The following is a 25,640-nucleotide window of genomic DNA, read 5'->3' as shown; positions in this document are numbered from 1 at the left end:
TCCCTATTTGTATCTGAATTCCTGAAAAATAGGTCTCTTAATGTTAAAATGTTCCTCAAAATTCAGTCAATACCATCGAGTCTAGAGGCTGTGCCTTAGGACCAAATGCACATAACTTGAATATGTTTTTAAAGCAGCTAAAACAACAAAAAAACTTTTGGGTACATAACTATTTCACAACCTAACTGTACTTTTTAACGGCCTATCTGAGTTCAGTCTCACCTGACCATGGTTCTGACTATCCAGGGTCTTTGTCCGAGCGATGGCGCGGCTTCGTCCATCAGAGGATGCGTCTTCACAAAGTTTAGCATCTCATCAGGAAAGGAGTTGGAGGAGTTGAACTTGGATCCTTGAACAGCACAGCCACCGGGTCTGGGGACAACACGATTTAGCACACTGAACTGAGTCAAAATAATTTATCTGAAAACTTAATGCCTCAGAAATGATATATTAATAAAAGAAAAGTCTAGACAGTCTGAGTGACTCATATGCACACAGTATCATATCAAAGGAAGATAAAGTAGCAATAGCATCTGTAGTATCGTCCAATTTTCTTCACAACATGCGTGTGTAATGAAACTCATGCATGTTGAAACTATTTATGCTAAAACTTAAAAAAAGATAACAGCGGAGAACTTTTACTCGAGTAATGAAGCAACAAATGTTCTTTGTTATGCCGATCGAAATGCTACAAAAATGACCTGCATTCCTCAAAGCACACCATCTCCAGCAGTATTATGTTTCCCAGCTCAGTTCCTCCTCATAGCTCTTTGAAAATAACCTGAACACAGGTGCATGAATTGAATACTGCCATCTGCACCTTGGCTTCGGGATGACTTCATCTGGAACAGGCGTCCAAATAGACTCGGGTGATTTCTGCTCCTTAAACCTTCCATCAAACACAGCAGCCAGCTGCTCCATGTCAAAGGCACACACCGCTGAACCGGGTATACTGCAGAGACAGAGGCAGAAAGAGACATATAAAACACTTAGAGCTGGCACAAAATGACTGTCAGTCCTGTGTCACATAGGCTTTACTTTCCAACAAGGCTGCAGAGAGAATAAGTGACGGAGTAAGAAAAGGTAAAGTGGATTATACCTAGACTGAAAAATTGTCTATGAAACTTGAACCAGGAGAGCTTATAGTATAGGGTTTTTTTGTGATTGTAAGAAAGGGACAGACACCCAGCAAAGCTGACAAATTGAATGGAGGCCGTTCATATTTTGACACACAATACTGAAACACCAATGAAATTGTTACTGAGACTGAAAGAAAAGCAGGATAAGATAGACGCCTTCAACTCTGAGGCCATAGAGTAGATATGGTGCACATGCAACAGCTATATTAGACCCATGAAAAGATCTTGGCTAGAATTCCTGGAATAAAAAACTAAATAGGAAATGAGTCACTGGAAATTCTGTTTCTCACAAAGGGGAGAGGAAGATTCTTGTAAAGAAATCTAACCCCACAAAACATTCCAGTAAAACGCCTGGTGACGCTGTTAAAGAACTCGTGAACCCTGCAGCGGGGAGCGGAGGATCTGCTCTGAGAAGTGTCCAACTGCCCCCACATAAATAAATACACAAAGACACTTTCAACAAATACAGATGCATTCACACGTTTTCTTTGTGTTTTGACTACAGGAACAAAACCCTACAAACACTGACATATAACGAGAGCATTGTCAGGGTGAGATAAGACATGAGTTTAAAGAAAAAGCATCGCAAGCTCCCTGCTCCTACAAACCACTCTCTGCTCCCAAAATGTTCTCATTAATGACTAATCACGCACATGGTGAGAGAGCTAGTGACTAAGTATTACCACGTTAGGGACTGAGTCACCTGAGACCTGCTGTTGCATGAATCCCACACAAGTTACATCTGTTTTTTTCCTTCTCTTACTCTTTCTTAATTTGAAAAATGATAAAAGTGTAGCAGGTGATTTTAGGATCTGTGCAGTTTGCCCCCAGGATTCTGTAATGGGCTGAGAGGTGTTTCTATGGAGTGCCCCTTTGAAAGACGCAGAGGTGCGTGGAAAGGCTGAGCCAGAAGGCTGGACTGGTTGCAGCAGGGAGCCGTGCTCTCCCGATGTGCCATGTGATCAGGTCAGGCCGCCTCCCTTTATACTTATCATTCACATGCAGGGATGCGGCTCAAGCCTGGCCAGCACACTGAGCTTCAGGCGTATCTGTGGATGATACAGAGACTCTCTAAGGACCGTAGGCACCAGATGCCATGTGTGACAGGTCTGCCAGCACGGCACCACTGCCAGCTTTCTCTACCTCCACCCACCTCTCCACCCTCCCGCCTCTTTCTCCGCAGGTCACTGGGTTTGCCCCGTGTTCAGCTCTGTCTAACAGAAGAAAGCCAAAATACCTCGGGCTGTTTTTCTCTCAGAACTGTTTTTATTATTCTTTTTTTCCCCCTCTCTCGTATCATCTCCCACACTTCTTTCTTTGTCTTTGTGTATTCTCTTATACACAAAATTCATTTTCAATCATTTTCCTACTGGTGCCCCCCTTTGAGAGAGTAATTTCCATTGTTTACTTTTCTCCATCTCTTACCGTGGATCTTCCTGCATCCCTGCTTTGGACTGATGTTGAGTTACAAGCTGTCTGATCTTGATGTACACGGTGGTTGTATGTTTTCAAGACTGTCTCACTGTTTAACAAACCCACTCACAGCACTGAATTACACTGAATTTTGGCCATCACAACTTGGAGGGGGAGGTCTGTTGTCTCGGGTGTTTACCTCGACAGCAGGGTAGACTGGAAATGCAACACTGAAGCTACATCGACAAGAAAAGACCGAGCAGATTCTACTTTTTAAGAAAGCTTGGGTCCTTCAATGAAAGAAACTGAACAAACTGATAAAGAAGGCTGATTCTGTGGTGGGGGACTGCTCTGGAGCACCTTGAGCTGATTGTGCCAAAAAGACGAGACGGCACCCTCTGCACAACATTGGGATTAAATGACAGCATGTGTTCAAGTCAGAGGCTTCTTCAACTCCGCTGCAACAGTTAACAGGAGGTCATTTTAGTCATATTAATCCACAATGTATTTAGTTGGCTTAGCAAAGCTCAGAATGGCCTTAAAGAATGCACTTCACATTATTCAAGATCTTGCGTGGTTAGTTTTAAAACGTAGCTCGAGCCAGAGCATAGTTAACTTCACTCAGCATTGGGAAAACTGAGAAAATGGAGAAACAGTCAGTACAGATTAATATACATGGGATTGTTGTACAATTCAAGAATTTTTCTCAGTGTGAAATAAAGAAATGTGATGTGTGATGTAAATAAACTTATTTTGCTAACCATGCAGTGTGGCATGCCGTATGGACAGCTCACTTCTGACTGATCTAACTTTAAGAAAGCTTACCAATGACAAAATTCTCTGCATATCTTGTTATGCGTTTATGCAGTTTTCTTAATGAATAAAAACATTTCCAAGCTTTTGTATCTCCTGATCTTCTACCCTTACTTTTTTATTATCATTCCTTCATCATTTTGACTTTCATTTATTCTCCCACAAACATCCATTTTTTGTTCAAACAGACGAGTTCTTTAAACTTTTCCTTGACCTTAGCACAAAATCCCTGTCAATTTCTTGTTCTCTTTCTCACTTCACCATGGTGACACATGTGGAGCTAGAGACCTAATTATGTATTCCTTTACCTTCTCTGTTTGCAGGCCCGGGGGGTCCAGCTTGCACATCTGTGCATCCTCCCCAGTTCCACACTTCTCCTGGCATCACAAACCTGTTCTCCTCCTGCTCCTTGTTGTCCTCATTTCTCCCCCTCTGTTGCATTTTCCCAGAGGGACATCCTGCTGTCTGACCCTGTCACACAGAATTCCCTCCAGCCAAAACCAAACACAGCCTCCTGCTCTCAGGATGCACTACATTTTACTTTGCTTTACATGGGATATTTTTCATGGATTCCTTTGTTGCCCCTCTAAACCTACTGACCCTCTGTCAGTCTATGATGAGGACATTTTCAATTCACAAAACAGTAAATAGAAAAAAACGAAGGAAGACTTTCATGTGGTATGTTGCTGTTGTTCTTTTGTCATAAAACAACTTATTTGAGCAGATATATGAACTAAACAATGTTTTTTCCACACTGATCTCATATTTATATTCTGTTTCTTTGGCGTTAGTTGTCGCAAACTATACTTTTTTGACTTCTTGGACAGGAGTGCTGGTGATGCTCATTTGGAAATCTGAGCACTTCTAAAAGAGTGACCCTACTCGGATGAACAAGCAAACTAACCAGAGGCGATGTTGTACTTTGGAAACAGACACCCAGCGATCCCTAAAATGCAGCTTCATAGCAACTGAGAAGCTGGCATGTGGCTGTAAAAATTAACCCTGGAGTATTTGGGCACAGGAGGAGACGAGTGACTACTGAGTATCAAGGGGAGACAATAAATCCTTGACTCTATCCTATCATTCCTATTCTGCAGTACAGTATGCTGCACAGGGCCAAATGGCAGGAGAGGAGAGCTATTCCTCTACTCCAAGGTCCTGCTTCATGCTGTTTTCACTGTACGCTGCCAGCCAAAGCAATTTGTCTGGCAAGCACTTAGCCAGTGTGGTGTAGAGGGCCACATGAGACCAGTGGGAGTTTTTGCGGTGCGCCTCACACATTCTTTCTATCGCTTTGTGTTCATTTTCCTTGTATATCCATATCTTTTCATCTAAAGCTACCTTTCACACCACCTTGGCTGGTAATTATTCAAAGCAGGGCACGGTAGTAGGTTACCTAGGCAGGGTTGTGTCTATGTGTTTAGCTGGTTGCCCCCCTGTGGAGAGCTGTAAATGCCATTATCTGGTAACCATTTTAAGTGTTTTTGAGTGTGCATGTTTGTGTGGGTCTGCGTCTGACCCTCTGTCTCTGCAGGCAGTGCCCTCCTCTCACAGTGCAACCCTTCCAAACTAACAGATAAGATGCAGCTGATGAAACAGTTTTAGGTCTGAGAGAGCAGGGGACACACATGTTGTCCATTACCGACTTCCTTATCCTTGAATTTCTCATCCTTCCCGTCCTCTCCTGTTCACAGGCTCCCTTTTTTATTACCTTTCTCCATCTCTTCTCTTCCACTTTTTTTTTTTTTACTCAATTTTTTTTTGTAAAAGATGCTGCTCAGCCACTAGTATAGAGGCTTATTTGAAAATCTATAAAAACTGAGACGGTAACATACCAAAACCATTGATTTATACCAGTTGGACTACTCATGCCATTCAGAAAATATACTATGATTTGAGCCACTGCAATATAATGTAAGGACATGGTCAGTAAAAGAGGATTTAACAAGCAATAGTCTCCCACTTAGTTTTAAAATGACAACCTCTAAGGGGCTTTATACAAGCGCCTTTGAAAAACACTTGATAAAGGAAATTGCTGTCAGGAAAGAGAGATGGGAATAAAAAGAAACACAACAGAGAACCAACTTATCTCTAAAAAAGACTCATCTGTACATTCAATCAGTGGTGCTCATTAGTATCTCTCTAATGAAAGCACAGTTCTTTATTTAGTACACTAAAAGCACTGAAAAACTCCTCATAAGGTGTACACGAACGACTCATTATCATCAACATCATATTTCCTTCTATTTCACTTTTCTTCAGTTATCTTCTTCATTGCTTGTGTTGTAGTCCACCCTGCAAATACCCCAGGCTCCAACAGTCCCAGTTCTCTTCTCACCTTGTTTTCCCCCAATCTAATCTGGTCTTTCAACAGATCACCCTTTTGTCCTCAGTGAAAGCGCACCGTGAGTCTTAAATTACTCCGTACCCAACAATCTTGACCCCTACTTCCACACAGCTACTCTCATTTTTATTGAACTCTGGCTGATCGGTGGGAAACCTTGTTCCTTCAATGTTCATAGGTGAATGAACGAACATTGGTGGTTCAATAAAATCTAAAAAAAAGAAAGGAAAAGACCAAAACATTTCTAAATTCCCATCTAGAAGTGGACAAAAAACCACCACACTGAAATCCGCCAATTATTTTTTGCGGGAAAAGGTAAAAATTGACATTAAATCGGGGATCAAGCCCTTAAACAGTATTTGGTTATCAACACAAGTGCTGCATGACAGTGATGGAAACCCGACATCTTGGAAGACACTGCCTAGTTTTTGGCACAATATTTTCACAACTAATACCTGTCATAAAGTCTTATGGCTTTTGTTAATGTGGTCATTTCTCTGATTCCTTTACGTGATCTCAGCCTCAGATTCCATCCATCTTTCCTCAAGCAGCCCTTGAACATCAATCAATTCTTATCAAGTTTGAAAAAAGATATAAAGACTTAACCACTGTAACATTATTGCTGGCCTCTGTGCAGAATTCTTCTGTCTATTAACCCTACTTTCTAGTGTGTTCATGGTGTTGAACATACCACACATTATTTTTAGAAAAGGGAAGGGTGCACAAGCTTAGAGATAGTTATAAAGTCCACCGAGAAGTGGCACAAGTAAGATACAGCATATTGTAACGGAAACAAAAGCGAAACTTTAAGTTTTCAGCAATAAATATCAGACAAATGGTTTGAGTTAATGGAGAGTTTTGCTAAAGAGGTAGGGGGAAAAAAAGCTTCTGAGCACATTTTTTGAGAGAAAAATACTCTTTTTGTGTTTTCATTTTGTACCTGTTAGCCGGTGTGGAGAACACCCCCAGGATGATGTCCCTGCCGTGCATCCTGATGATGGGGCTGGTGGAGTGCAGCAGGTTGAAGTAGAAGTGGGAATCACCTGGTATGGAGCAGTTCAGACGAGCCTTTAGGAACGACGTCCACTGCTTCTCCAGGACACGCTGCGACCCCCCTTGATCGCGTTTACATACTCGGGCCACACGTGACACCACAACCTGCAAGTAGGGAGGCAAGTGTTGGGCTAAAATATGGCTTTCCAAAATGGATCAGCAGAGAAGGAGCTACACTGTATTTGGCACAGCTAACATACAAATCTAATGATCTAAATATCAAATATTTCATTTGGTTTTAATGTTCAAAAGGCAAATTTCAAAAGGTCCTTTCAACTCTAGGTTAATGTGTAAAGAGTCATTTGCATGCTATTTGCAATGTGGAAACCCTTTTTTGACAGATCATTGTTTTATAATGGTAAATTCAATATCAATTATTCATGACAATGTCAGTTGATCTCGAAATTGCTTCTTTGAACACACAATAGCAATGCTGTTTAAGTATCCATTTAGTCTGCTCTCTGAAACATGTCAAAGCAAGAGACCTTCTCAAAGCACCTCTTTTCAAATGTGAATTGCTAATTTAGCAAAGAGAAAGGTTTCCAACAGTTTTTTTTAAATCATTGTTTCTTCTTTTGACAAAGATGTACTCTCTGCTCTGGCGAGGGTGGAATGTATTTGGACTCACCATTAAAAAGCTTTTCTTAGGTTACTAGAAAGATAAGCTGTTTGCTTAGATTGTGATTTGCTTAATTAGATATGCATGCAAACAAACACATGGCAAAGAGGTCACTGCAGCCGTGGGGAAAAGAGTTTATATTGACATTCAAGTAAAAGTGACAGTTCAGCATCTCCTTTTATGGTCGTATTTCAAAGACACATTCATACATTCCAAATGATTCCTTTTGCAAAATTCAATGAATGGATCAGCAGCTCCTTCGCATGAATACTGAGATAAAAAGGAGGATAAGTTTCCATACGAATGACTTCTATACCTTCTCCAAGTAATTGAACTCCATGGCTATCTCTCTGAAGAAAAAGTAGATGTGGGGCCCCCACTCCACAGCACTGACAAAGTATGGCTCTGTTTCGAGACAAGAAAAACGTTAACAGTTAGAAGACAAGAAAGACAAGAAAGTCATTTGGAGGGAATGACAAATAGATGGAACATGAGAAAGGGTGTATGAAACAGCCTCTCCATTTGCAAACGTATTGTTTATTCCCACAAGAGGTAACACGAGGGCAGGGACACGGAGGCACGAATCACACTTAATGTCATTACATGGTGAAAGGGGATTTCACAGCTAACAGTAAGCGCATTATGACTCCCTGATTTTTCAGGGAAATGCATTTTATGCAAAGATATTGGTACTATCAGACACTGGACCGTCTATAACCTGTGTCAGCAATAACTTTGAACACATTGTGGAAGGTTCAGGCTCCGTCAAAGAGTTATAAGTTTGACGGTTTTCAATCCAGTGGTCTGAACATGAAGCTGTCAGCCCGCTGCTTCCAACCTCTGCTTCTAACATGTACTGTGTATCGATCCTGCTTGCTGCTCAATAAATAAAAAATCATTAAACTAATCAGACAGCGGACAACATAGCTAAACTTAATAAAGCTTGAACAATAAAGGACACCATAACAAGCATGAACACACACACAAACACACACGTGACTGTAGGTACCTCTGAACCACTTGGAGTCATGCTTGACGGTGCGTAGAGCAGGACTGTCCCCAAGGCTACGATAGATCACTGCATCAATGGCCAGGAAGTCTGTCACTGTAGCTGTAAACAGGTTCCCCTCTGACACACACACACACACACACACACACACACACACACACACACACAAACCAGTGAATTGGAAAGCCTGCCAAAGCAACAATGTATGCTGAGATGCAAACGTTTAGGCACAACTGGTCACTGGTCAAGATTCTTTTTTCTACAGTGAATTCCTCAGCAGGAAAAAGTTGCATTCTTCTTCAATAATGTACGCAAAAATACTTTTATTTCAAGCCTAAATGGTTTTCAGTAAATTATAGAGGAAAAGGAAAACGACCCTTCTCGAAAGTTTGGGCACGGTCAGAAATGATCAACTCCAATATCAAATATCACAGTTTGTAAATGCTTCTTTTAGCTCTTTTTTGGGAGATGTGTCACCCATTTTTTTTTCTTCAAAAAGCTTCTGTCTCTATATGATTCTGGGGTCTCTTGCATACACTAATTTTTTGTGTTCTAACCAAATACTTTGGATTTCGTTTGGGTTGGGTTAAAGAGAGGGCAACAGCGGAACATTAACTTGCGCCTCATGAGGTAGTCAATTGTAGCATTCGAGGTTCGTTTACGATTACAATCCTTTTGTAGATACCATCCTCTTTTCATACGAGCTTTTCCACAGGTGCTGTGATGTTTGTTTCAATAATATGCTGGTAATCAGTTAAATGAATTCTTTCCTCTACCCGTAAAATGTTACATGTGCCACTGGCTGGAACTCCAGGACTCAATTCACCCCTGAGATTAACAGTTGGAGTAGTAGTTTTTTCATGATTATCTGCACCTATTTTTTTCCCCAAACATATTAGAGTATCAATCCACAAGGCGTGTTTCCATAAGGCTGAACACAAGGAATTGTCTAACTGATCAAACCATTAGGCTAGAGTAGAGAGCGGTGGGAGCGTACCAGCATTTTTATTCATGTTTAGTTTGACCTTTTTGTTCTTTTGATTATTCATCGAATTAATTTAAAGGGACACTATGTAATATATTAAGTCATTTATTAGCTCAAATCAACATATTCATTCATAAATTAGTCCTCATTGGTGTAAAATTATCTCTGTCAACAATCTCACTTATCCTCCTGAGCGAAGAATCACTTGTCTGTATCTACATAGAGCGGGCAAGCTCTATGGAGGCTGCCATGTCCTTCCGGTCTATGAAAAACTACGAAGTGCCGAGAGAGACATAAAGCACTTCGAATCGCGGTTTCCCCATTTTGACGTCACGTTTGCACGCAGGTATAAACAGAGCCAGTCTACGTCATTAGACATTCTCTGGTATAAACCAGCCTGAACGGCCTGCACTTTTGTTCGCAATGGAAGACCATAGTTATGCCACGCCACAGGAGAAGGGATCCTCGTCGCCAAAAAAGCCAAAAAGAGAATTGAAAAGGCAACATGAGCTTCTTGAATCTTGACACATACCGCCTGCCGTAGTTCTACGCACATTTGAAAACGCAAGGCGCTAGAGAGCAAATCCATTCAGCTTTGCAAAATAAAATTGCACCACTAGATGGGGGAAGAAATTACACACTGTCCCTTTAATCAAATATTATATGTGTTGCATGAACAGGGGGTATTATTTTAGAACTCACTTGTAAATATTGTTTCACTCATATCAAAGACCAGGGTGATTAAAGTAACCTATCCCATAGTTATGTAAACAGGGTTGGAAAAAGGGGGCGGGTAGTTATGTGAGGCTACTTTTTGAGCCACCTGTCGTTGTCACCCTTGCTATGGATGAGCATGCTGTAGATAGCTGAGGATTCCAAGTAAAATTCAATCGGAGCTCTGAAAAAGAAAACGGCTCGTAGCTCTTCTCTTCAACACCCCGATGCTGTGATCTTTAACACTGCCGAGCTTTCATCTTGTTCAAGGGTATTTTTTAACCAGAGACCCCAATAATTCTATACAAAGGTGTCACTGTATGTAATGACAGCACAAAACCTCCAGAATCTGCTTAATCTCACTTTTTCTTTCCTAGTAATGCTAAGAGCAGCTCTGTCAGATTGTTTTCTTTGCTTTCAAGACCTCAACTTCATGGCCACAGGTCAAGATAACTTACATTCCTCAACTGAATTATGGACAAAAGAAACAACTCCCCAAAAGTGATAGCTTTAATGATTAGTAGCATGAGTGGTTTTAATTTTGCCAAGAGTGCTGGGCTGTTGCTTAATTAGTTCCTTGGCAGCTCATTGTTGAGACAAGGTTTGGGGGAGTATTTTTAAATTTGAATTACTAAGTCTCTGTTAACAGTGTTTGTAAAACAGCCATAGCTCTAATGAGCCATTTAAGGTCTAAAAGCTTGGTAGAACCTCTTGTACTGCTCAAACATTTGAACGACACTACTTTCCTTTTTTTTCGCTTTGAAACTGTACAAAGCAAACGCAATAAATCAATCTCGTTTAAATTGTTGAATAAAGGGTTTCTTCACTGACTTAAGGCCTTTAGGAGATCAGTTCATCTACCCTCCTAACTGGGAAGTATTATGAAAAAATATTTTGGGCTTCAGAACATAAATTTGGGAGTCTGAGGTCAAACAACTTTAAAACCTTTTTTTGTTTGTTTGTTTTTTATAGGACTTATCAGGTGTAAATATGTCATTTTGCGAGCTGTAAAAATTTACAATTGATATCTGCATCATACCTTCAGCTTACAGTAGAAATATCAAACCTCCTCCCAAATGCTGCATTCGCTGTACCTTGGATCTTGGATGTGAGAAGTCAAAATTCTTTTGTGCTTGTTCTTTGCTTTGATATCAACAGAAAATTCTCATCATCGTTTTATTTGTTCAATTAAATTAAGTAAAAAATGAGCTAATAATGCTACTAAAGTATTTTGTTTGATGTTTTATTTTATGGCCAGTAAATATGACTTGAAATTGGCTTTTATCAGATATCGGTAATTCGGATTTTTCATTGAATCGTGCATTCAATGAGCATATCTGCAATTACTAACATAAACTTGTTAACTTTGGAGAAAAAAATAAAAAGCCCACAAAGGCAAAAGTTCCTAACGTTACCTTCTAAAAACAAAGAGGAATGGACCGACGGTGAAGTCAAGCTTTCATGAAGCCAATGTGCGATGGGAGAATTTCAGCAATCATTTTCGACTGACGTATTCACCGGCTGCCTATTACTGTCTTCAGTGTGGTGTTACAAGAATGTGGGCCATTGGAACACATGACTTGTGACAAAAACTCTGCCTAAAAGAAGAGTCCATACCAACTATGGTCTGTGGCTGAACTGCAGATGAGGGAAACGTAAGTAACTGAGAATATGTTTGCATGATGATTGAATGATTACAGAGGGCGCCCAAACTTACGGATGTCAGTGTAGCCACAAACACCAAATAGTCCAAGATTTCATAAAGTCTGTTACCATAAACATAAGTGACCAGAATACAACATAATCACTTATACATATAGTAGCAGACACATCAAAGGAAAACATTATGACTGAACAGTAATGGCTCTATACCGTTACAGCTACAGAACACTGATGACTAGATTATTGGTGAAGTGTTTACACATGTTTAAGCTAACAAGGGAGCCACATAAAACTAAATGGAGCACAATAGCGCCATTATTTGTAATTTTAGAACATATCAAAGGGACAAACATCTCTAATGTGTGACAGTTCTGTACCAAACACAGGTGAGGAGGTCATCTCAAAGGTGTGTCTTACCTGCAAACACAGCTACGTTGGCGTGTTTGGGATCATAAGGGCATCTCGCCATCCCACTGACTGGATCTCCTACCATCTCTAGAGTGTCTCCCTGTAAAAATCACACACACACGACCACACAAACGCAGATGCATACTTCAATCAGCACGTTCCAAACAATATAAATGCATCTACAGCAGCATCATGAAAACAAGCCACAAGAGAATGGCAATTAGTCATTGTTACTCAAAGTGCAAGCTAATGATTCACTGGTGGCAATTAGGCACAGAAGCAGCAACAAGAGAGTCCCATACTCACATAAATAAGACAGACAAGCTCACACATCCAGACAGACGGGGGTCCATACACCCACAAGAAGTCCTGTTAATAATTCACACGTTTGCTGCACATATTCACAGCCCATCATGTCTATCAGTGAAATATCTCCCTCTCTCTGTCAATTACAACACAAGTATATTCAGAAGGTGGCCACAAGCAACCCGTTGTGAGAGAATAGCAGAACTTTGACACTCTACTCTTCATCCGCTGTTAAAAAACAAAATAATTCACAAGTGTCACATTAAAACGTGGCTATAAATAAAGCAGTAGCTAGAATCACTAACTAGTCCCCTGAGAATGAGACAGCCTATCAGGCAGAGAATGGTGCGTTATACACTGTTGTATAATGTCATTACTGGCTGGCAGATAATAGGCGAGGTTCGCCTCTGTGTTCCACTGTTGCGCTACGTTCGAAATGCGAGAGAGAGAAAATAACAATTATCTGAACAAGCCTTTGATGGTGACAGGATTTTTTTTTCCCCCATGTTTTCCTCCAACTCAACTGTCTGCATTCCTTCAAAATCTCTGCAGAATGATGTAAATTCAGCTGAACCAAATATTAATATTCATATGCAGTTTTGCTTCCGAGAGTTTGAAATTTTTACAATAATTGAGCGAGACAGAAATTGGCTGGGAAGTGGAGCAAGCTCTTCTGCAATGCGAAGGATTCAAGTGAGTTGCTGTGTGATGGATACAACCCTTCAGGCTCTGATAAATGTGTTTCGGGACACACTGCTGGGGGTGATATTTGGACAACACTAGGGCTAATCGATTGACTCAGCCCAGTCAGCAGTAACACATGCAGCTCAAAGCCTGGTGCGTTTCAAATCTACCACCATCTGCGGAAAACGCTTTTCTCTCTTTACCACAAGCATAGTGAATAAACAAATACTCAAAAATGAAACCAGCCAAACAAGTCCAATATCCAGCCTCACCCTCTGAGCACTCTTCGTTTCCCCTCTTAGAGCTCTTTTTGATTTTCCATCTTTTATGCTTAAGGTTGGCAGACCTTAGACCAAGTTTAACCACCGAGAAATAACAACTGCTGTTTCTATGGAAAACAAGGCACTGAAACTGCCAGACAGTGAGCATAAATAACTCCTACGGAAGGAAGCCAACAACGCCTCAAGTGCTAAACAAACAACTCTAATCAAGCTGTAAGTTTTCACCTGAGCAGACATACTAATTGGACTGTAGAGGCTAGACAGTAGAGATCTTTAGTCTGGGAAAAATGGAGAACTATTTATCAGTCACGTCAAACCCCCTAAAAGAATAACGCCTTTGCAGGACCTAAAACAGGTCTGAGACAGGGACTGTTTGCTTACAGTGTAGTTGGCACAAAGCGGGTTGAAGGCGTTGGTCCCACACAAAAACAGACCTCCTTGTCTGCTGAGCAGCACCTTCATGAAGTTACGGCACTCATCCTGCAGGAATAAGGGAGAGAAAAAGACTGAGAGCTTTAATATGCAGGAAGGTTAAAAGTAAAGAAACACATACCAGAATGATGAATCAAAAGCAGAAAACATGGGTCTATTTATAAGGAGACCGATTATCCAAACGGCACAGTGAAATCAAGCTTTTTAGTTGCCTGATGTGTGGCATTATCACACCTTTAACACTGTGCCCACCTGCTTCACACATGTGCACTTCGTTGGCTGTTGGTGATTGACAGACTGTAATCCACCCTGCCTCAGGACTTAAAAACAAGCAAAAGACTTGAGCTTGATTTCGTCAACGCGAGGCACCAATCTTGAAGCTTGCTTTACGACTACATAAACTTATGTCCCAGTGTCATTCTTCCACATTCAGTCTTTGAATTGAGGAGTTGTGACTTGTGAAAACACCAAATAACAGCTGCTTTTCCCTATAGAACCTTAACGTAGAAAATATTTGCGTAGCGAAACTGACAAAATCCCTTTGAATGTTGAGCTGCAGCAAAAGCACGAGGTTAGAATGTTCACACATGGAATCAAATAAAAATCTTTTTAAAGCTCAGTTTCAGCATGATTGTACTGTTTTCAATTAAACATGGTGGAAATTATTTAAAAATCCTTGCATTAAGTATTCTGTCAATATCTAACTTTTTGAAAATAGGGATATAATAAAAACTTTTTTTTAATAAAAAAAAAAAAAAAAATCAAGGTGGAAATAAAGGTATTAGCTTTTTTTTTCTACGGGTATTTTGCATAATTCCAGTCATGACCTTTGATATTCAAAGTCAACACATAGTGACAGCAGTTTGCATTTACAGAGTCAATTCAGCCACATGTAAGTGAGAGGCGGTGTACAGTAGATCGCTAGTAGACAGCAGCTAGAAGCCCCCTCTCCAAACTGCTAGTGTCCCAGCCAGGATGGCACCAGCTCTGGTACACACACAAACACACACACAGTAGATAGGGTCTACTTCAAGACCACCACCTGCTCTGATGTCATCGGAAAGAGAAGCAGGACTGAAGCAGTGGCTGAGATGGTGGTGATAGCTGATATGTCAAATGAAAGTGTGAGTATGCGTGTGTGTGAGATAGATCAGAGGCAAAGCAGCGATATGAGAGACGGGTGAGTGTTATTCCAGATGCTCAAAACCGCCCCCAATCCCACTTCACTCCCCGCAGGGTTCTCGCTTTCCATTGGAAAAAAAAGACACAGGAAAGAAGGAAGTGTTTTCATGTGCATGTGTACAGCGTTTGTGTGCTGGGTGTACGGGGTGTGTCAACTGCGAGGTGTAAATTTCTAATACCGCAGCACTATGTGACAACTTGATTTGCGACAGTTTATTTGTGTGTATGTCACAAACGTGCACCATATGAGCGCATGCTGCATGTGTATAACTAAATCCACAGTATGTGTATGTACATATATTCGTGTGTGCATCTGTGTATCACAGCACAGATGCATGCTCATGTGCGAGAATCATTTGCATGCTGTTTGTTGGAGGGTTGCAGTCTGTCAGCTTGGTCAGAGCTGTAATCACAAAACCAGATGAAGCACTCTTAATAACAACCCAGTCCAACTGCCAACATCTCAGGGAAGGGAATTAATACTTAGAAGAGCCAAACCACTGCACAAATGTCTTCATTTGGCTGTGATTTTGCACATGAAATGAAAGATTTGATGACTGTGGGATAAAAAAGAAGCCTTGGAGCAATTTCATCAGTTGAGTTCTGATTGCCATTTACATTTTAAAAAGATAATCAAAATGTATCCCACGCTGCATTCATGCAGCATCCATTTACCCATATTCAACTATTCCAGGGAGTGATTCGGCACTTCCATGTAGGGGTCTGTCTTTATTCAAAGCCCAAATCTGCCTGCAGGATTAAGGCTTCATTATGTTTTCCACATTAGAAGAACAAACCAATTATAAAGGATCAAGCGGTGAATCACTGAATCGAACAATTACATATAAATCCAAATACTGCTTCTCCTGAAACCTGCTTCTTCTCTGCCTGCTCCTCTGTGTAGGCACCCGCACTCCCTGGGTAGAATCCAGACAAAACGCCACCTGTGCTGGCTGGCAAGCCATCCCAAGACCCAGACGACTGCAAAAGTACTCCTTTTCCCTTTCCTCCTCCTGCACCTCTGAACAGCAGCCTCTAAAAACAGTCTGCAGCACAGATGAGTTACATAGGAGCACATGCTGCAGTGCAAATATGGATGCAGTTGTGACTACAAGGAGATACTTACAAATACACAAGAAAGAGTGGGGAAAGATGGTGACAGATGATGAATAAATGAGATGCACATCTGCAGTCATTTAAGTCATGTCTACACATTAAGCAGGTAGCATGTTTTAAATCAGCGGCTTGCTCTAGACTCTAGAGCAACATGTTAGTCAGGGTAGATCTTTTCTGAAGAGGTCGAGGAAACCAGTGAATTCCTCACCTTTTGTAATTTTGTAGCACACAAAAGCACATCAAATTCCTTAGACACACACAAGAATATGCACATCGAAATGCATTTAAAGGCATATAAATGTGAGCGATGTGCATACAATCACTGTTGCTACAACACATCTGCTCCAAACAATCTGCAGCAGCTCCATGTTCAGCATCTGTTTTCTATCGATTGTCTGTAACTCAGCTTTTTTCTCTTAAATGATTAACAACTTTTCATTTAGCCTAAGCCTGTGCTCATTGTTCGTTACAGTGTTATTGTCCGTTTACCTCAGGCTCCAGTCAGCATTAGTGTATTTAGTCCAACCAAATTAAAACAGGTTAAGACTGTAAATATTTTCATTTCACTGTTTGAGGAGCAACTACAGCCTGTTCTCGTAATCTGGCGAAATGTAATAAGTTATCATGATAACCTGCCCATTAGGAGTCATCTAAGGTAGTACATCAGGGGGTTCTATTTAGCAAACTGCTCCTCTAAATCTCCAAAGTTTCCATTACATGCCTGGCTGGTCCCCTGATGTTAGCAACTAGGGAGAAGAGAGTGCTGCTGTGCCAAGAGCTGCCATTGAGCCAGAACTCTCCCACACATGCACTCATACTGTGTACACAATGGACGCACACACAAAGCCTTGGTGATCCCTCTTCTCTGCTCATTAAGAGCAGGTCTGTCATTTCCAGAAAAATCCCTGATGCACAGTTCTGACTGAAAACACAGTGACTCTCACAATGTGAGTCTATGTTTGTATGCATGTAGGCGGGAGATAAATTAACAGCAGTACCAAATTAGCTGTTTCGTGTGCTGCGGTCTTACTCAGCATGTTGAAGCTAATTTGTATCCTTCTGCATCTTCTCTTCACTGTTTGATGGTGATTCTGACTGAACACACCACAGGCAACAAACAAACAAGTCACAAAAGGAAGGGTGAGAAGGAGAAAGAGGGCGATAGAGGAGATAAAATAAATTGAGACAGAGAAAAAGAGGAGAGGGGATAAGGGAGGGAAAAGCTGAAGCATTTCCAGTACAGTAAGCCATGTGGCAGTTCCAGCAGTGGAGCTGACCTGTAGAAAGAACTACAGATCTTGGGGTCAACTGAGCCCCACTTGTGGTGGAAACGCATACACACATACTGCAATCAAACCTTGACCAAAACACTTAACCCGAAGCACCGCTGTACAGCTCATCACCTTCCAGCCTGCTGAGGAAATAATAGCAAATTGTCAGATAGCCCAGATCGTGATTTATACATGGGACCGTTCATCTTTGCCTCCAAGAAGATTTTTTGAAAACATATGGAGAGAAGGAAGTCTAAAAAAAAACAACTCACTCCGTTAACAGGGCAGATGTTTGCAAAAGCTTTTTAAGACATCAAATTTGCGCTTTGTTATGCAGTTTTCTCTATGGGAAATTAAATCTAAATCTCCTGGGCGCAGAAGAGCAAAGTACAGCAAAGTGACTGCAGGATGTCACAAAACTGTGGATTCATCAACACAAAAAGTCAGAGGGAGACTGAAATAGATTACCACAAGAAATACTTAGAAAAGAAAACCTGCACATCAGTCAGAAAAACTGTGTGCGTGTAATATTTGATGCCAAGCAACTACATACTCATCATTAAATAGTTGCACTGGAATTTCTTTCCTTTATATTTGACGTCGTGGGTCATCAGACCTACAGATTGAATTAATCATGTCCCAAGTATGTGCCTTAGTGCTATAGAATCAAAAAGGAGAGTAGCTAGAAACATTACAGAAATGAATCATTGGTTAGATAAAAATTGAAGTGAATCCACATGTGGTTTCACATTTGTCAATTTAGCTGCCAAAACAGGAATAAAACCGAATCTTTTCACCACCTAACATCAAAGAGGACATCTTGTTTGGACAACTGAAAACCCTGAGCCCCTCTGAGAGCACGGTCAGCGCAATATATTTATTAAACAATTTCGCTAAGTGCTGCTTCTAACTATGGCCCAGCAACTCTTTAGAAGCACTTGCATTCATTCGCATGCACATACCGTACTGTAATGGTCTGATGTGTTAGCATAAAGTCATCACCAGGGAAAGCCTCGCCTGCACCTTGCATTTTCTTGCTTTCATGAGAGTAGAAAGAAAACAGCAAGACAGGATATGACAGCAAGAGTCAATCAAAATGCCAAAAACACTGAGATAAAAGAGAGTGTTAAAGAAAAAGATAAAGGAAACATGACGGGAAAAAGCACAGTGAGTGGGGCCAATTGTGGTGTTCATATACGATCATTTAGTTAACACAGGAGGAGGAAAACTGCAGAAGAATTAGATATTGAATTTAAAGCCTAATTAAAGGAAAATACGATGTCCTTTCTGGCCAACCAAGCAGAAATATTTAATTATGAAACCAATTATAAGGTGGTGAATGTATCAAATCTGACACAACCGTCCCACAAGCAGAACAAGATATTTTCAGTGGGAGAGAGGAAGGGGGCATAAGAGGGGAAGAAACCGACGACTTAAATTAAATTTAAAAAAAAAGAAAAGAAAAGGTTGTTTATATTTCATTAGGACAGACAAAGAGGGAGAAGACTACAGAAAGACACCTGAGATCATGAATCTGCATCAATAAAATGTACCTAAGGTGACCTTGCCTGCTTGTGTAAGCACCTCCTCATGTATAAATTAATGTAGACTATTTTTATGATTTGTAAAATATCAAAACATTTTCTCAAGAAATACAATTCCTCAAGCAGGATGATGCAGCACAGTGTAAAAGCCCCTGAGTAAACACTGAAGATAGGCAATTTATCAAGATGATGTCGGTTGTTCTGATTCAAATCCCGCATTGTTTGCTTATCATTATATCAAAAGACCTTTTAAATTGTGTCTCATAAAAGTAATATGAAAGTCAATTACTTTTACATATCAACATGTTTCCTACAAACAGAAGCTAAAGAGACCCTGGTTGATCACCTCCATGGGCCTGAGGAGGCACTGTGTCCCACTCCACATCAGTTCTTCTGAAATTTGAGTCTTTCACTATATCCAAAATTTGAATATGACGCCGCAAACGGGTCGAGCCGTGATTAGATATGCGATAAAGCCATGAAAAGTAATTATCAGGAAATAAAAAAAGCACTGAAACGCCTTTGAAAGGAAATTTTTGTCAGTATCGGATCAGATATGGGTGTTTAAGTGTAATTCAGCAGTGCAAGATGGTGAAATAATCAAAGATTGGGGACATACATTGCATCACACAGTCACTCTAGGGCCAACTGAGTTTTGTAAGGATGAAGCCATCCTTCATCAGGCAACATATTTGGCAAAAGAGATTAACGCTGTGTCAAATAACATCAGAAAGAGCTCACATGTGCTTTGGCATGGAAGCTTTATGCTGCTGTTATTAATCACGTTACAGATTTTTGGTCATATAACTAATGCATTTGAAAGACTTTCATCAAATGGTTGGAATTATCAGCTATTATCAGCTTTTTTTATAACAGATGCACTGTTTGTATCTAATGCGGCCTCTCAACTGAAAGGTGGTGCTGTAAATTTTATTCTAATAAAACTTTCTGTGCCACTAGTTTGCCATAATAAAAAGCTCTTCTTGATCAATATTGGTGCAAAATTTCCAGTAGTGGATCCCTATTATTTGCTTCGTGCATGCACACACATGAGCACAAGCAATGTCATGCCATGCCAAGAGTTTCACATTATCCCACTGATCCACAGGTGGTAGCGTCACTTCAACATATATGGAAGCTTCACAATCTTCACACAAGTGTTTATGAGAAAGGAAATCCGTAAAATACCTTTAAAATGCTGATGTGCCAGAATGATGTTAGTGTTGTTTTGCTGCTGTTGTTTTAAATAATGGTTTCATGCTGCTGAATGTGTGTAGTTCCTCACTTTTGTAAGTGTAATTTAGAGTGAAACGGTTCATGTGAATATTTGTAAATTTGTAAACTTTAAATAAAACTCATGAGTGCATATTTGTCTTGACGTGCTTGTGTGCGTATAGACACACAATCACGACCATTGAAAAGTGCCTGAGCCCGCAGAGAGCTGACTGAAAGGACCTGGCAGTGTTCTTATCTTCCTCACATTGCTGTGTGACTCACAGCATTAGTAGGCAGCTCAGTCATTAGGGGTAAGAAGACCTTTCATATCTCAGTCAGCCCCACAGCTCTCCCCAGGGTCAGCCAACGGGGACCCTCTCCCTCCTTCCCTCCTCCCTATTTGCATTAGCTTTTTGTCTCAGTCCCTCTATTCTCCATTGTGTTTCTCTCTGGCACTGTCTCGCACAGATTTAATGTCAGGTGTTCTCTCACTGTGTTAAATAAGTCAATTTTTTCCATGCCTAGGGCCCTCAATGCCCCCCACCAGCCACAACCATCACGTCTGCAGAAACCCACTCGCGCACAAACTGATTATCTTCTGTTTATGTGTGGCAATCAGCAGCAAGCAATATGTGTGTTGGTGATATAAGTGGGATTCAGGCGTGGGCTGCTGGTAGCTGTTGGGACATCTCACCCCATCTCTTCCTCACTGCGCTGACTTTCTTACGCCCACCTGCGTTTTGTGAGGGCACACACCGTAGTAATAACTCCCGAAAGTGGAACAAGTTTTAAACCCGGAGGACTCGCTCAGCTCCTCTAATTGATGAGTGCATGTGCAAGTGTGTGAGAGATTCTTAAGAAGCAGTACACTCTAAGAATCGCACACACACACTCGCACAATTAATCACAATTTTGTGCTGCTTTATGTCAAAAAATGTTGTGCATTTCGGATGGTAAAATGGGAGAAATACAGCAAGTGATAATGAGATGAAAAAAATACTTCTGGCATAAGAAAGTAAAGAAATGCAATGGAATAAAAAATCTAAAATCATCAGTGGTGCTTGGTTGCTACAAATTATACTTCATGGTCTTTTTTTTTTTACATCAGAGTTTTGTATTATTGATGGTTTTAACTTCAATTTTCATTACTATTCATTACAGACCAATAAAATCCTGTTTAATGTGATAAAACCTGCTTAAACACAACCTACTTTTTTTCATATAAAAGCAGAGTTTTGTCATTATTTATGATGCTACTTCCCTGACTTTCATATAAAATGAAAAACTCAAATGAAAAAAACCTAAAAACACGATTCACTGGTTTCGGAGCTCTGCTGAGCTTCCTCCCCAACTTAGCTTTTGGATCTCTTTACTGAACTCTCCACCAAGCAGCAGGGTGTCTGTGTCAGTGGTTAGCTGCCAGCGAATATAATGGAGTCTTTTTTTAAGGAGTTGGTGGAGACAAAATCCAAGTTAAAAGAAGAACGAATACTGTGGATTACCGTCTCAGCAGGAATAACTTGTTAATAATTTCACAGCAACATACCCGTAAGATCAGATCTTTTCAGTCGCAGGTAAATTCAATGTAAAGAGGATTAGATGAGGGCCTTCAACAGCATTGTTTCAGTAACCGCCCCCCCCAACCGTGGCAGGCTCATTGGTTGTGATATACTGCTAACTAAGCCCTTTTCAGACATCAACTATCTATCATTAATGGCTTCAAAAACATGTGAAATCAACAGCATTTTGTTTACATTAATGTTCTTAATGGCTTTATTCAGATATCTACAACAGTGACAAAAAGAGGAACACTGTGCATGAGATTGGGCAATACTTCACGCTGACATAATTCATATTAGCATGTCAACCATGATGGGGTTGTGTAAAACGTGTGGGTTTGATGAGAGCAGCTGAAAATATCCCTTTTTTATATGTTTAAAGTTACAGATTAATTAGTGTACTGAAGAGCTCTGACTGGCTTCTTACTTGCAAGGGTGTATGTTTTACTTAATCTGAGATCTTCAACATCGTGTCTGTACTGCTCGCTGTGTGAGAGAAGCAGGAGAAGAAGCTGCAGCTGCGGTACGAGCTAAATGCTGAGAAAAAAACTGAACCAAGTAATGGTAGGGGAAACAATGGAGGACAAAAATGTCTTTTTTAATAGATTACTCTGACAGATTTCTCTGAAAAGCAGAGAATAGGTCAAATAAAGCCCCACCAACAATGCGCATGCCTCTTTGGTATTGTGACTGTGTGCTGTTCGAACATAAAAGTTATTATTATATTATGTCCAACATGGCGAGACATAAATGTCAGGATGCGCGTGACAGACAATTTGATTTTTCACCATTTTAATGGAAAGCTGCATGTCTGAAAGGGGCTTAAGAGGATGGGGACAGTTATAAAATACAAACATGTTTTGAATTCAATGCTAATTTTACACTTACAGTTTGTGTTACTAGTCAGCTGCTGAGAGATGAAGAAGCACACTGTCTCACCTCATGTTTGCCCTTCATCCTGCAGATCCGGATGTCATTCTTGTTTGACTCCCAAGTTCTTTTCTATACAGGCAATGATACAAAGATAAATACCGCTGGTGAGCAACATTTGAATTGTCTGTAGTGGAGAAAGACATTCTCCAGCCTGAAGACAAGAACATCAGTGTAAAGGTTGTAAATGCCACCCGTGTCTCTCCAGAAGGTGCTTACTTTGCTGTAAAACATCTCATCTCCTGCAACAATGTCCAACTCGACACGGAAAAGGTCATCCCTGGAGAGAGACAGAAAGAGAAAGAGAGTGACCTGCAGTTAGCCAACGCAGCACTATCCAAAGCTTAAAGTAAGACAAGACACTGCATTAAGCAAACTATGAATATCAGACTCCATGCAGGACTACATGTTGGATATTATTACTAGCTCAGGGCAGTGTATGTCAATGCTTTTGGATCAAATCCAAACCACACATTGAATACAAACTCTCAGCATAATATTTCCTTTTTGTACACCGACTCTGTGTGGTTTTGATACCTCTTTCATTTGTGTAGAACAATGCAACATCTTTTGATGTTGATCAGATGGACAGATAGATTGGAAAAGTGTTTTACAATGTCTCTCACCTCTCCCAGTATATAAGAGAACGTCTACCTGACTGAATGATGATGTCTGACATTGCCTGTCTTCATTGAAATCACTGCATTGAATTTTCCGCTTAGCCACAAATTCGGTTTATCAGTTTTATTCAAAAGCCAATAACCGATTGAGGATTTAATCAAGATGACACAAAGATGCTTTTGTGGCCTCACATGCTGCACTCATGTGCTGCAAAACCTACCACCATCCATGTATTCATAATATTCCAAACACGGCTTTCTTGCACTCCTAATCTGCTGATAACCATGCTGTAACCTTGGGCATCCCGGGTGAGAAAATCCTACTAAACGAGAAATGTGCTGGGCAGCGAACAGCTGACGTTTGCATATTGATGAAGGCCTTCCTATCTGCTGGGATGGATCTAAAGTGTGGGCTTCAACTAAAGACAGGGCCATGCTCTGAAGGGCTAATCTGTAAATCTGCAATAGCCGTGTTAGTGCGGTGGTATCGATCCCATCTCTGATCCAGCTCTGCCTCCCATCTCTACTGTGCGTTTGCTCTTGGTTTCACCTTTTCTTTTGACAGATAGAGGGGTTATCCTTTTAGCATTGTTGTTCAAGTGCCTGCTGATGTGAGCCTTCTTACAGCCTGAGTGCGTTTACCTACAGTATAGGTACATTTACATCTGTTTTTGAAGCAGGAATGAGCTTTGAGAAAGTCTGCTTAATGAGACCACAGGTACCATCAGGTTACTCCTCTCCTGAATTATTCATCTTCACTTCCTGTTGTGTCAGAAGATTACCACCCATAGCCTGCCTTGCAGAACAGCCCAATAGCTCAATAGTGAAGAAGTGCAAAATCCCCAAACACTGGCTTAGTGCACCCCTGCATAGCAGGTCAGAGTTTGAGGATTCTAAAAACAGTTGTGTGGGTTGGAGTGTTATGCCTAATCTCATTCAGGCTTCCTCGGCGTCGTCTCAGCATTAATACTATGAAAATAGCAACAGGCCCCCAAGTCAGAATGGCTCACAGCCAGCACTTTTGTCTCCAACGGTCCAAAAGAGAGGGAATTATTTATGCTGCTGCTGTATTTTCTGTCCTCCTCTCCTCTCCACTCCTACCTGCTCCAGGTTGTTTGAATGATGCAAAGCCTGTGGTCTACAGGGTGTTTCTTTGTGAATTTAATGTGTGCACGTGTGGCAGACTGTTAGCATTAAAGGTGAATTAGAAATTGAAAAAGAAAACCAACATGTGCATTTTGTAAAGATTTCATTATTCCATCCCCAAGGGGTGAGCAGAGGCAGAGATCAATGCCTTTGTTTGTCTGTTGGTCTGTAAAATTGGGCAAAAACCACTTTTCTGAATATTGTGAAACCTGGTCGAGAGGTGCACAGTAAAAAGATTAATTAAATTTTGGTATGGATCTGTATGACTTCTTTTCAATCTGCAAAAAAAGGGCACTAGCCTTGACAGTGGATGCACCCACACAGAGCTCTTCTGGTGCTTTATGTGAAGGTGTGACACAGCTCATTTCATTGGCTCATAATTTGTCCTGAACCTTTAAATCACGTCTTGGGTTTAATTCTCTGCCTGACCTTGTCTGTTTGTATAATGTGCACATGCCTTAGCTCTTACCTCATAAATGCCTGCCACCCTTTTGACCTGATTAATACAAGTCAACATTTGCTCCAGATAAACTGTCAACATTTTCTAAAGTTTTACCTGACCAGCTCACAAACTTTCTTCTTTTGGCCCACCAGACAACAACAGACGCTAGGTCATGGCCTCTTAAGCCTCCCATATTTCTTTTAAGTTCTACTTTTCTTCTTGCAAGCTTCAGCACTATGGTTCAAAGTGAGTAGCACTAAGTCTTTCTGGCAAATCCAGAGTGCAAAAGAAGTTGCAACACTGGATGAAACTAAAATGGAAGATTGGAACTAACCACACACCCTGGTACTTGTGCTGACTGAGGAAGAGCGCTGTGTGTGTGTGTGTGTGTGTGTGTGTGTGAGTTAGCATAATCCAGGGTGTCCAGGTGATTTAAAAAGAAAAAAAACAGTAAAAAAGATAAGTATTTTTAGTGTGTTCAAAAATGAAAAGGCATCATCTGCACCAACTTCATTGAGAAAGAAATGCTGTTGTCACAGATTGTTTTTTGGAGGATTTCTTGAACTTACCGTATATTAAAAAACAATATGTGTCTGCTTCAATTTAGTCACACCATAGGCAACTACATCTAATGGGCAACTTCTGGATGTGAAAAAACTCATAAATAACACGAGACAAGAAAGCCGTTTAGAGGATTAGGAGTTAAACCCTGACCAAGGAAAGAAAGCAACTTTGTGTCCTTGAGAAATGTCC

At 40.7% G+C, this 25,640-nt stretch overlaps 1 protein-coding gene across 1 annotated transcript in view; it reads right to left on the bottom strand.

Moving 5' to 3' along the window:
* sema6bb (sema domain, transmembrane domain (TM), and cytoplasmic domain, (semaphorin) 6Bb) overlaps positions 1 to 25,640 on the bottom strand; it is a 136,448-nt gene that overhangs the window by 44,482 nt on the left and 66,326 nt on the right. Inside the window, exons 4-12 of the mRNA XM_075485198.1 lie at positions 22,899 to 22,959; positions 22,689 to 22,751; positions 13,812 to 13,910; positions 12,169 to 12,259; positions 8,391 to 8,510; positions 7,698 to 7,786; positions 6,650 to 6,867; positions 821 to 952; positions 223 to 372 (exon numbers count right to left, since the gene is read on the bottom strand). Coding sequence (XP_075341313.1) covers positions 223 to 372; positions 821 to 952; positions 6,650 to 6,867; positions 7,698 to 7,786; positions 8,391 to 8,510; positions 12,169 to 12,259; positions 13,812 to 13,910; positions 22,689 to 22,751; positions 22,899 to 22,959 — 1,023 coding nt within the window. The remainder of the gene's footprint in view (positions 1 to 222; positions 373 to 820; positions 953 to 6,649; positions 6,868 to 7,697; positions 7,787 to 8,390; positions 8,511 to 12,168; positions 12,260 to 13,811; positions 13,911 to 22,688; positions 22,752 to 22,898; positions 22,960 to 25,640) is intronic.

The sequence above is a fragment of the Odontesthes bonariensis genome, chromosome 15 (genome assembly GCF_027942865.1).
Source record: "Odontesthes bonariensis isolate fOdoBon6 chromosome 15, fOdoBon6.hap1, whole genome shotgun sequence".
NCBI lineage: Eukaryota > Metazoa > Chordata > Actinopteri > Atheriniformes > Atherinopsidae > Odontesthes > Odontesthes bonariensis.
The sequence above is the reverse complement of the archived record's forward strand: the minus strand, read 5'-3'. Positions and strand labels throughout refer to the sequence as shown.